The sequence below is a fragment of the Patagioenas fasciata genome, chromosome 10, assembly GCF_037038585.1.
Source record: "Patagioenas fasciata isolate bPatFas1 chromosome 10, bPatFas1.hap1, whole genome shotgun sequence".
NCBI lineage: Eukaryota > Metazoa > Chordata > Aves > Columbiformes > Columbidae > Patagioenas > Patagioenas fasciata.
This window is the reverse complement of record NC_092529.1, coordinates 12,549,043-12,562,529: the sequence shown is the minus strand read 5'-3', so window position 1 is coordinate 12,562,529 and position 13,487 is coordinate 12,549,043. Positions and strand designations below refer to the sequence as shown.

At 35.5% G+C, this 13,487-nt stretch overlaps 1 protein-coding gene across 8 annotated transcripts in view; it reads right to left on the bottom strand.

The window, feature by feature from the left end:
- CACNA2D3 (calcium voltage-gated channel auxiliary subunit alpha2delta 3) overlaps positions 1 to 13,487 on the bottom strand; it is a 481,484-nt gene that overhangs the window by 78,898 nt on the left and 389,099 nt on the right. For all 8 annotated transcript variants that reach the window (XR_010652035.2, XM_071813168.1, XM_071813170.1 and 5 more), the window contains 8 exons: positions 12,869 to 12,952; positions 7,202 to 7,273; positions 6,913 to 6,974; positions 5,059 to 5,126; positions 3,294 to 3,339; positions 3,049 to 3,146; positions 2,131 to 2,224; positions 373 to 468 (listed from right to left, as the gene is read on the bottom strand). Coding sequence is in view for 7 of the 8 variants with exons in the window: in XM_071813168.1 (XP_071669269.1) it covers positions 373 to 468; positions 2,131 to 2,224; positions 3,049 to 3,146; positions 3,294 to 3,339; positions 5,059 to 5,126; positions 6,913 to 6,974; positions 7,202 to 7,273; positions 12,869 to 12,952 (620 nt within the window). In the remaining variant the exon portion in view is untranslated. The remainder of the gene's footprint in view (positions 1 to 372; positions 469 to 2,130; positions 2,225 to 3,048; positions 3,147 to 3,293; positions 3,340 to 5,058; positions 5,127 to 6,912; positions 6,975 to 7,201; positions 7,274 to 12,868; positions 12,953 to 13,487) is intronic.

Below are 13,487 nucleotides of genomic sequence, written 5' to 3'. Positions count from 1 at the left end.
AAAAAAACCTACAGATATTTGTTTTGAGATGGGATAGCAAAAAAAAAAAAAAAAAAAAAAAAAAAAAAAAAATCATTATCTGCAGATGTAGCATATTCATAATTCTGATCTGAAGAATAAAGATGTGAGGCTAACTCTAAGGAAGTGAGAGGAATGTAAATATATGGGCTACAGGTGTAAAATAACTCATCGTTCCAAGTCTTTCAGTTGAAGAAAGACTCTAAGGGATCCTACAAAATCTTTCTTACTTATTCTATCGATTTCAGAGAACCAGCATAAAACACTGAAAGAAACAGTAAATGGGCTTCCTAAAATAAACTTTTTTTTTTCCTCCTTTCTCACATGATTGCCAAGCACAGCTTTGTTACTTACTGATTAGTAAGCTGTTCTGGACCCACAAACAGGTTGATACGAGATAGTCCAGTCCGTGTTCCAAGGAAGGCAACTTCCACTCCCTTGTCAGAGTTTCTGAAATAGAGCAGAACACAAGCAAAGATAATGTTTCCAGACAGTAAACAGATAAAGCTATATTACTGGTCACAGAAAGTACAAGTGTACACATTTTTGAGAATTATTATTTTAAGCACAGTTCCCTTATTTTTTTCATTTTTAATGCTGTTTTTTTAAGTTAGAAAAATGAAGGTTTTGCATTACATACCTTGTTGAAATGCTACTTAGATCAAAAATCACTAAAAAGTCAAAGACAGCAAATTTGGTAGGACTTGTGGGGAGGGATTTTAGGGAGGCCATAGGATAAACGGGTGTGGCATAGCTATACACTAACTATTTAATAAACACTGGCACCCAGCTATTCAAGATGGGCACAAATTCCAGATCTTGCTCCCAGGCCATCCAACACTTCTGTGACACATCTGTGCTTCAAGTCACAGGTGTGACTGCTGCTCGAGCAAGCAAAAACTAAGCTAGATTTAAACCAGCTAGCTCAGTGTCACATGTAGCCGCCATCAGGACAAGCTTCAGCCTCTAGACCTTAGGAAAAAAATGCGACAGGTATCTCAGGCTGAACTCTGTTCCTACACCGATATCAGTGCCAAGCTATCTACTTTAAAACTAGTTTTCATATGGCTATAAGAACTTCAGTCATATTACCACAAAAGCAGAGAGCACAGTCTTGGCCATCTTACTGTCTCATACTTCAATAAATGGACCATCTCGTTAGTGTAAATCAGGATATGAAAGGGGATCAAAAGTGTCTCACTAGCATCTCCCCACAGTTGTCTTCCTTGTGTTTGCTGGATCTGTTATTTAATTGTGTAGGAGGACTCCAAGAAACTTTGTGCCTCTATATAAATTCATCAATGTCTACAGTATATTAACATGCAATGATTACATATGTTTATGTTATAAGAGGAGTCTGGGTAATCCTTAGTTTGATGAATCAGATCTCATCACGTTGATTTTACTCATTCGGCATGAGCATGTGCTTTACAGAAATATATTTTTTCATTTAACTTTTAAAACTGGTTCAAATATAATGAAACCTAATCAGGATAATCTCCAGAATTCCCCTTCAATCACAGTATTTAATTCAAACTGCTAATTTTAACACATTTTCTCTAATATATATATAACACCTTGTTGCTTAACACCTTAGTAGATCATAACATAAATGAAGTAAAAAAATGTAAACTCTAAAAAGGACAAGTTAATCTCCTGATTATCTGTAACATGAACCTAGATTCAAATTAGTTCTAGAAAACAAACAAACAAAAGATTAAAGAAATTATTTATTTTATCAGTGCATTTTTTTCTGTATATAACTTGTTCTGAGATAAACTACGAATTCCATCAAAAATTTTGGTAAATTTTGCACTAAATTCCTGAAGTACTCTGAACTGTTTGTTGAAATACTCAGAACTGTAAGTTGTAGTTATTATACAATTTCATTAGTTATACTGTAAACCTTGATTAACCTTACAACTCATCATCATGATGTACACTGCAACATAAACACCTAACACTGAATTCAAAGTCGGTGGTATGTAGGATCAAATGATTAATACAATATTTTCATGAATATCTGGAGTTGTTAGGTATTCCACCAGTTCATGAACACTAGCTATTAAAAATTCACCCATTATTATAATGACTGACACAAAGCTTACTTACTCTGATTTATTTAATGCTAGACTGGTCCAATAAGCTTCAATTGGTGCACTCACAACTGCATCAAACAGAACTTCCTGGATCAATTCTTTATCACCTGTTACAATATATTAAAATCAGTAAATGTGTATACAGAGAAAATTTTTTTGTTAGATGACTAAGCAATGATTTTTTTTTTTACAGTGTACTATATTTTATCTGTGATATGAATTCTAATTTTTTGCAGTATTAAGCTTTTATTATGTAATATTACACGGTATTTTACCACAATGCAGTTTTCCATATATAATTTCATTGCACTAACAACCATTTCAAATTTAAAACCAAAAAATGATTGTCCACTCCATGTAACACATTCATGTACACAGTATCTAATTCTTGCATTTCACAGGACATAAGGTTAAAACAATTAGTTGTACTATCAGTCACACAAGCTCTACATCTCTGGAAATACACGAAACATGCACTTATCCATCTGATTTTTTTTTTTTTTTAATTCTGCTTTGCAGTTCAGAAAAGCTAATTGTGTACACACGTTCTCCCTAAAATAATCATGAAATATCCAGCATATTCTTTAGAGGTGTGATCCAAGGACTGATTCAGACCAATCCTGTTTAATTTTAAAACCCAATGGAGCTATAATATTGCACAGTATAGCTACATCATCTGAACAGAAACTTGAATGTTTGGTTAAGGCATATTGTTTACCGTAAAAGTCAGAAATTTGTATTGCCAATATCTTTATTGATACCCTGGAAAAAGATCAAACCCAAATGAAATTCCAAATTGACATCAGCCAAGCAATCCAATCTCAGTTTATCACAGGTTAAACCAAGTAGCTTTGCATTTTGTAGAAGGTTGCATACAACAGTTTTTAGCTGGGGTAGAGCATACTACATGCATATTTAACAAAATACTTGCATTGGAGCAATGGCTCTTTTCCTGTGAGGTAGCGTCTAATTGCTTCTAACTGACTCATTTGACGGTGCTCAGGGTGTAAGTCAGTGTTGCAATACGACCTGTGAACACGTCAAAACATAAAATTGTAATATGTATAAGCATGATCTCTCTTTGTCTTTGAACATAAAGAACTGGGCTCAGCAAGCACAAACAATATGAAACCAAGAAGGGTAACACACCAATTTCATGCTTTGTTTAAGGCTTACCATTCATCTGCTAAAGATACATCAGGGTGTTCTAAATCATGTAAACCTGTAACAGGAATAATAATGGGTTATTTAGGGAGCAGTCTGGGTAACAGATGGTTATTTACATACACTCCATAACATAAAGCCATCCTTCTTGGAAAGTGCATTATTACCTCAATGTAATAAATCACAGAAAACTATGTTCAAATACACTTTCGGGTCTACCAAACTGGCAAAAGCCAACTAAATCAGACCTAAAACTGGAAAAGCAGGAAAAAGGGTTTTTTTTGTGCTGATATGTTTAACTCATACAAATTACTTCTATGATATGCTTGAAGTTACAAGAAAACTTGAGCAAAGAAAAATACAAAATGCTAGAAGACTCCAATTCATACTTGTTCTATACAACTACTGAAGTTTTTATGTTAAAATATGTACTTCTTATTTCATAAGAAAAAAATCTTTAAAAAGAACAATTCCCTCAAAACCAAAGCACACAACCCATGAACACAAACAACAATTTACATGGTTGTTGAGAATAAGTTTATTGTACCAGCAGGTTGTGAAAATGCTTGTAAATAAGAACAATATTATTAGTTATATAGCACAATAAAAATGTACTTTGGCAATTTTAAAAAACTCTTAAAACACTTATCAATAGACAATAAGAAAACAGGGTTCAGAAGGCAGGGTCTGAGTTTAAACCCCTAAGTACATACTAAACGACAGAGCTACAGTGGTTAAGGAAAATCAGGAAGTCAAAACTAGAACTATAATTGCAGTCTGTGGGGAGGACAGTGAGGGGTCAGTGATAGAGAATCAGTGAAGGTAAGAGTGGAAGAAAAGGAAGTTAATTATGGCTATGTTAACATTGCTGGTGATGCATCTGGGAGGCAATATCGGACAGACTGGCTGAGATGTGTGGCTGGATTAAGGAAAATACGTGAGAGGTGTGTTGGGAACAGTTTGAGAGTTAGCAGCTCCAGGTCTCCTCGCGTGCTCTCTATCTATCTAAACACGTATTTGCTGTGCAAGTGTTTCAACTTTGATGCATTTCTTTTTACAACTCTCCCAGGAATAGGAATAAATTCATGTCCATAAATACAGTTGAGGAACAAAAGGCTGAAGAAATAAACTATCTTGTTTAACATCACTGATGCAACAAGAAGGAGAATTGGACATGGAGACTTAAGCATAAAATCAGAAAGCATTCCTCCACTCTTCTGAAATACCTCTGCTCTTCCTTCATCTTCAGGAACTTTTTTGACAAACAACTTTATCACCACTCCTAGTTGACTCTTCCACTCATTTTAATTGTGGACTTATCAAACAGGGAAACCATAAAGAAAGTTCTTCCCCCAGTTACTTCTACTGTTATTATAAAAATGCAAAATGTAAATCCCTGTAGACAATGCCCAAAGTACTTAGAGCTCTGAAAGACTTCATAATGTATAGTCTGTGAACAAAAGAGCCACAGCCATCACAGCGCTCCCAGTGGTTACTTCATTCAGAAACCACCACAAATAATTAACTTTGGACCCTGAGTGATTCTCTGGAAGACTGAAAGAGGAAGACAGAAGATGATGCCCATCTAAAGAAGATTCAGAAATGGTCTGTGCTTAATATAAATGAGGAAAAAAAATTCCGCAAATTAAAAGATCTTTAACAAAAAAATATAATAAAAATCCAATTCTCTCACGAAATCTGCAGAGAAACATAAAACCTTTAGGTCTACCAAATCAAAACTGCTGTGTGAGCAATGCAAGAAAGGTAGGTATCTTACCTTCTTCTACAGTTACATTCCCTCTGAAGAAATATTTTCCATGTCCTCTAGAGAGAGCCACACCTAAACTGTGCAAAGAAATAAAGCAGACCTTGAAATCTGTGAGACAAACAATAGCAGACAGAGCTATTTTCATCTCTAACAATTCCAGCTAGCGTACTATGATTAACTTTAAAAGTGTTTGTTTCCAAATATCGTATTTATTGTTCAACTAGTTGCTTCAGTTCTGATGGGCCTGCAACAACTGGCTGTATTTATGTGCGCTTGGAGGTGCAGTAAACCATTATTCTCTAGAAATCTAATAAACAAGCCCCTCTAAGCCCACTGCTGTTCACGCAGCATGAGATTTCTTCAGCTGAGCCTTGAACGTGCCCGTGGCCTCACGATGAAGGAGACAGCTTTTTGTAAATCAGACAAAGCTGCTACTGAAAGGAAAATAATTTAATGTGTAACAACACCACCATGAATCCTCTTGGATTAATTTTTTCAGTGATTCATATTTTTAGCTAGTTTAATTTTTTTGCATTAACTTCAGCTTCATAAACTCTCAACAGTTGCATACCCAGTTCTAGTTTGGTTTTCAGTCTACCATTTAAACTATTTAAGTTTAATGAACTGGTTTGGGTATTCCATGCCACTCCCTATTGAACACATACACAGAATACCTTCTGGCATTCATTCATTTATTCATTCAAGAGGATTATATCAGGCTAGGAACCTGCCAGTAATCAGAAAGACTGAAAATGCATGGCCTGACACTTTAGGTACACGTAGAGGCACCAACTCCAAGAGCACACATGCTGCAATCTGGAAATAGGCTGAACAGTAAACATCTTTGACACTATCAGTGTTCATTTTAATATAGGTTGCCCTTGCTGTCTTCCTGAATCTATACTCCTACCCATCAAAACGAGATACAGACCATGCTGAAAAAGGCAAGACAGTTTTCCTACTGTACTTCTGTCCTAAGAATCAGAACTCACTCCTCATGCATATATGTAGCCTCATATCTGTTTACTAAGTAGGGCAAGAGTGACAGTGCCACAGAAAACAAACAAACCAACCAACCACTGAATTTTGCGACCTGTGTGTGAATTTTAACAAGAATAAACACATGCATTAGAGATCAGAGAAATGTATCTATATTTTCTGTATGTGAAAATGTAGCTCAAGTTCTATTAAATGGTTCCATTGAAGAAAATTTCAGTTGAGTATTGCAACTATCAGCCTCCTGCTTTAAGCATGAGGTACAGTTAATATTTTTTCATTAGTAGATTATTATTAATTCAAATATGAGTATTTTTGAAGTGACTTCCTGTCTTTCTTTTTTTTCTTCTTATTTTTTTTTCCCCTCCTGAGATGCATGCCAAAATAACATGGATGACTTACTCAGCTTTAGTTATACAAATACACTGAAGGTAGTTCAGAGAAACAAAATATCCAAACCTCAAATTGGAAGTGAAATACTATCTCATTTTACATTACATTTTTGTTGTGGAAAAAATCAAAATGAGACTCAATATGTAGTTACTTAAATGGATTATAGTATTTATAGCTCTCCGAGTACTTGCGAAAGTCTTTCGTTCAATGTAAACCTCAACTGAATATTTTTTTAATGAAACATAAGCCATGACAAACAATGAGACTTTGCCTGGGTGAGTTTGCACAAACTTTCCATCCTTGGAAAAGCTGAAAGGAATGCTGGTAAGGTCCTTTTCCTTGCTATTTTCAGCATTGTCCAGGGATATTTTATTGTCAGCTTTTGCTGATGAGCTTTTAATGCGTTCACAAGCTCTCTACAAATGCAAGACCAATAAGTCTGATGAAATGTTCATTTATTATGGTCGGCTCTACCTGAATGGAGTACCCTTGATGTCTGTATAATAGTAGTCATTTGTCATCACCAATACCCGCTTCTAGATTCAGAACAAGAAAGTCAGAAGGGGAGGGGGGAAGAAGTTAGTCTGCTATAAGAAATGTATAAAAGATCAAGTGATTAGTCACTGATAAAATTACAAGCAATGTTTACATTCAGTGAGTGAAAAAAATACACTGCAGCGAATCATAATTACGGCAATCTTAAAAACTGATGAAAAATTAACTGCTTGTTTTAAGCTTAGTTCTAATATTTTACACATTGTACCCCTTTGTCCACTGTCTTCTTCACTTCCATGGAAAATTTTCCTGTTTTCCGGTTCACCATTGCATTTCGGAGCTGAAATGAAGGAAATGTGTGTCAATTGATTTATTTGTATTTTCTGTAATTCTTTCAACTTTGAGTTCTCTGGTACACTCATTTGGTCTAAGTAGTACTTAATTTTCTTCATTTCTTCATTTTCAGTAGTTCTGCTACACACTCAACAACTCCTTACAGATTTTATTGTTGACCCTATAGGTCAAGACACGTGCCACATAACTTTGGGCAAGTTGCTGAGATATGTAAGATAGGAGCTTTCTGCATTCTTCATAGTTAAATTGGTTTTTGTGTAGTAGTCTGGATCTCACGTGCGATAAAGAGTGTAACTGACTGACTATTATTCTGCAGTCACTGCATACGAAGGTAAGGACTAGGTTCCCAGCTGGATTTAGGTGCAGTTGTTTAAATACATCAACAATTATACCTATAATAACAAAGCAAAAAAGAGAAAACTCCACTTACCCTACACTATCCATTCTGCTTCTGCTTGGGCTGCATCCTAATTGAGCATCAGAAATTGCATCCTAACTGCATCAGAAATCAGAAGTAGCAAAAGAATGACAACCCATTTAATCAGTAACCTGTTTTAGGCAGAACAGAGAGCTGCAGTGCTCTGTGATTCCGTCTGGTTATCCACTGGTGTCCAGGTACCCCTTCCAAAGTAATACATTCTGTCTCTGTAACGGAAGAGCAGCCTTCCTCCCAGAGGTGACCCGCTGACACAGCCTCTCTCTTAGGTGAACATGCCATGAGGATGAAGAGTGAAAAAAATCAGCAATTGTCCACCAGGTCTATAAGTCAAAATGATCTGCAGTGTCCTGAACAAGGAGTAGGTGCTACCCTGACACGGCCAGTCTGAGTGCAGGGTCTCTGGGCTGAAACTGAACAACGACAAGACATGGTTTATAAGAAATACTCAGCCTTAGAGTTCTGAATTTGCCTATTTATCAGTTCAGGACTTTAGAGAAGAAATAAGAAAGCTACTGTTTAGCAGTTATACCATCCTTATATGGAAGTATTTTATTTGAATGCTCTTAGATTTATGAATGGAAGAAGCAACTTCTTTTGCTTTATATGTTTAATTAATGGCACAGATGAAGAAAGTTTAAGCTGGTTGTTTCAGGATATCTTCAATTAGAAAGTACAACTACTACACTTGTGGGATTATTTGCAGAAAGAAGCACCTATAAATCCTTCACAGCTGTAATTTCATTACCATAGGAAAATTTCACTATCGCTAATCAATTCACACTCACTCTTCAGGGATATTCAAAATGTAGAATAATATTGACAAAATGAGCATTTTTATATCTCTTCTCTTGCTTATCTATATGAACACAATTTTGGACATTGTGTTATTGCTGAATAAACATCTCCTGTTCTCCACTACCTCATGCCAAATTGGGCAATTCAGTCAGATTTTAGAATCATAGAATCATTTTGGTCAGAAGAGACCCTCAGGATCATCAAGGCCAACCATAACCTGACACTAGCACTAAACCATGTCCCTAAGAACCTAATTTAAATGCCTTTTAAGCCCCTTCAGGGATGGTGCCTCCACCACTTCCCTGGGCAGCCTGTTCCAATGTCTGACAACCCTTTCTGTGAAGAATTTTTTCCTAATATTCAATCATTTTAATGAATAACTGTGAAGATAGTCATATCAACACACTCTTCAGGCTTTCTGAGTTAGTATGGAGTGAAAAGAGAATGCCCAAACTTGCCAGTGAAATATCTGGTTTTATTCTCAGAAATAAGCTGAGCACGGCTGACCTATCAAAAACTGCAAACTTTGCAGCTCTTTAAATTTAATTCTGGGGCATCTAGATTTGAATTAACAGTCTTACTCTTCTGTCAGTGAGTGTAAAAGAACAATTTTTAGCTAGAGGCATGTATAAAATAAGGCATATATTTTACCGTAGTTTTTTTTTTTTTAACAATACATAATAGGCAATTCTGGAAATATTTTCCCATTTTAAGTTTTGTGGTTTTGGACTTGGAGAGCTGGTCTTAATTAACCATCTACTTTCGAACATTTACAGAACAGTTCCATTTATCTTTAACATGGTTTTCATTTTTCTCCTATTGGTGCCTGCAGTTGTCTAAGACCCATTCCTCCCACAAGCCTCAGGCAAGTCATAGATTTACTAAAAGGGCCTCCAAACTCTCAGTAGTGTTTCAGATCAAGTCTGCATGTGGGATTTGGAGTTTTACTTTCCTTTTCTTTTTTTTTCTTGCTTGCTGTGATTACATTTCTTGGCTTTGTAATCCAGTTTCTCAGCTCTTCTGCAGTTTCATCTCCCTCCTCAAATGCATAAAATAAGTACTGCCTCAGTTGGCTTCAAGCCCCAAAACATTCATTCATGGTCTTTTTTATTCGGAAAAACAGATTTCATTCAGCTAGAAATTATAACAAAAGAATTTTAAGAAGTGAGTTAATAAGAAAAAGGTTTCTGTCCAAATTGAAACTTCTTGTCTTTGGTACTGCATATTCCCAAACTTTGCTGGAAGACAGGGTTAGTTTAATAAACTGGTGTTAAAGATTTTGATTTGTAATAAAATGTACTAACAGCAAGATAGCAGGTACTGTTCACCTGGAAAATAAACTGATGAATACATATTTACACCAACTCTACTTATACCAACACTATTTCACGGTGAAAAAAATTCTAAGCTTAGTTATGCCACCTTTTCCATATTGTATCACTAGAGAAAACCTATTTCTTCACCTCTTGAGAGTAATACACACTGTTACTTCTTCAAATAATTATCTTCCAATCAATTGCTAACAACCCAGTTTCACTGCTGTAGTACGAAATCATTCTGTATGTGGTAAAAAATAAGAAAATGTCTTAATCAGCTTCCACATAAGTGTCTCATGACAGCAAAATATATGCGTAGTAGTCTATGTTATTAAAAGCAGTTATTTGAATACATTAATTCTTTCCCTTTACAGTTGAATAAACAACCCAAGTATGGAAAAAATCAAGAACATCAATACTTACCATTTTAACTCAAAATTAACGATATGAAGGAACTGCCTACTACATAAGATCAACAAAAATAACATGCACTTTTTGGACACTCATCTGGATCTTTACATCAGAAAAGCTGCATAAAATGATGGACTTCATTGCAATAATCTACAGAACTTCCTTCAAATTCCATTATCGTTCTAGCTCTAATGCTAATAATGACTCTGCCTGTAGCTCCAATATGAATTTGTTTCATATATCCTTCTCCTTCATTCTTTTATTAGTATTTCTTACCAGTAGCCCTTCTGAAGGTCTTAGTAACATGGTATACATTACGTACATATTATTTCACAAAAACATAAACTTGTAATGAATTGCATTTTTTCCTATTTAGATGCTTGCATGAATGCCTCCACTTGAGTGTGGCACTGCTGAGGTATTAGGACAACATTTGGAATGTTAATACATTTTACTGCAATATTTAACCCGCTGTTTTTTCAGAAAACACTTGGTCACTAATCATCAAACAGTAGATGTGTAGGCTGTTTTACAAAACCTATCTATTGGGGGATTATTTATCAAAGAATGACTGCTTATTCAGGCATGCACTAGTGAATTATCAGCATTGATGGATGGGGTCATTCAAGGAATTCACTACAACACACCTGTATTATACATGAGTATTGCTGCTCCAAAGGTACAACAGAATATCTAGGGGTTTTTTTCTATTATGTGTTAAATATTGATCTAAATTAATTTCACTTATAATTTATCTCTCTTTCACTCTTACATACTGGGCAATGGACCTGTATCTTTTCTGCAAATATAATGATCACTTTAGTCTATTTGTAATGTAGATTATCTTCTTTTCTCCTTCAAATGATGAAACAATTGAAAAGGCTGTTTGTTTCTATGTTACAATTAAATAAACACTTCTTAACAAACTTCTTTATAGGAGAAAGGGAAAGAGATAAAACGTACGTATCTCTCATCAAAAGGTGAAATAAAACTTTTTGCAAACCAACCAAGCAAATAAACACAAATAAAAAGCACTAAAAACACAAAAGAGAAATAAATTAAAAAAAAAAAAAAGTTTTAAAAGCTGTACTTAGCTACAACAATAACACTTGAAAGAAGAGAGGAAAATTTAAAAGGTCCTTTGGAAAGGAATGGTTGAGTAATACATGATCCGAGACAAGAGAAAAGGCAAGGTACAATATATGAAGTCCATGCGATTGCCAGGATTGCAGAAGGCTGCTACAGTAAATGAAAATATAATGAGGAAGCCTTGAAGAGCGTATGCATAGAAAACTGCAAAAAGCTATACAAGAAACATTAAAAAATGAAACATTAACTAAGGCAGGAACATTGCCTCCTCAGAGAGGATAAGGACAACCAGGACAATCTATCACCTGATTAACCAGACATCCCTTAAAACATAAATGAACTGTTTCGCTATTCACAAAGGGAGTGGAGAGAGGGAGGAATGCAAGATACATACTTTTTAAGGGAAGAGAAAAATATAGACTTATGTCAGAACAGGGATCAAGAAATTAGTACATCTGAAGACTGACAAGACTCCAGGGACAGCTGTACGTGATCCATCCCAGATTTCGGAAGGACATGACAAAGTAAATATGGGAGCCTTCAGTGGATATGTTCAAAACCTCTCTGGAAAAGTAGAGGTATGAGGGACTTGAGAGAAGCTAACAGAGTACTGATATTTGAAAAGGGATTGAGGAGACATCTACGAAAATACAGACATGCAGTCGTGACTTTGGCAGTAGGGAACTTATGGGAAAAGCTAAATTACAGGACAGAAAGGGGAACACCTGGAAAGTTACGATTTAATTAAGGACAGTCAGCATGGATTCACACAAAACGAATCATGCCTAACAAATTAGATTTATTGAGGAAGTAACAGAAAGACCAGGCAAAGGTTAAGCCACGGACATAAGGAAAGCTTTTGATACAGTACTGCAGAAAAGGCTAAGTCTGCAAGGCAAGAAAGAATAAGATAAAGAGTGAACTACAGAGTAGATGGAACACTGAAAAATTAGTTTAACTGAAAGGATTTTGTGCATAACAGTTGATAGACATAGAATGCATGTTTCTGCAGCTACCCATATGTCTGAAATTAGGAGTTTCGAGTGAATCTGTGCTCTTAACAGAGGTCAAATAATCCAAATTTGTTTATTCATCTGACATTTTTTGATTTTGTACATTAAGGAAAACAGCTCTCATTACTTTCATTAAGGAATGAGGAATCTCATGAAGAGAAGTTAAACTCATTCCTTCATTTCCGAGTTTCAGCAGTTGTCTGGGCCAGCCCTAAAGAGCCTATTCCCTTCTCTAGCACTACATGTGTGATCCAGTAAAAGTACATGACAGGATGCATGGAGAATGCAAAGGTGATGAGGTTTACCCAAGATACAAAGAATCTGTGTTTGTGGTATATGCATATGTAAGGGAGAATCAATACAAAACAGTCATAAAATTCTGAATGAAGTAAAAGGGGCTATTGTCCTTCCCTTCCTGAGAGCAGTCAGGTGGCCTCTCTAACGACTACTTAAACAGTTTCCAGGTACAGTAGGGGAATGCAAAAACATCTGACAGGATTTTAAAACACATCACTTACCACATCATCTCTGTCTTCCCACTCGACCTCAGAAAGATCCACACTACTGTAGTTGGGCTTTCTTCGTTTCTTCCCCTCTTCATACTGGCAGAAAAAGAGTGAAATATTTAGCACATCCTGTTTCATTTGCAGAAAAATTTTGTATCAGAAGATTTTTTGAATTTGCTGTATGGGTGCTGATTGTATGCGATACACTTAACAGTATGTACAATTCACACAAAGTGCACCGTGTTGATGTATAAATGTTGTCTGTGAACTAAAAACCTACATCACACATGATTATCTTCATGATCTCATGACAGGATACAAAGCTTTTCTTGATGGACACACTGGGAAGTTAAACCCAGCAGTTGTACTTTCTTCTCCCCATATGAAAAATACATGAAGCCTCGATCTTGTAACTTATGTTAAATGTCTCAAACTAGCTCTTTCAGCTGTACAGGAGGTTATATTTACTATAAACTTATCAACAAAATGTTTACCCATTTCTCTTTAAACAAGATAAGATGCAAGTCTTGGGAAGTATGGTGTTAATATTTGCTGATACCACATTTTATCTACAACTTTATGGGGGAACAGTAATACAAAATATAAACTGTCATTATTAGTGTATCACTAG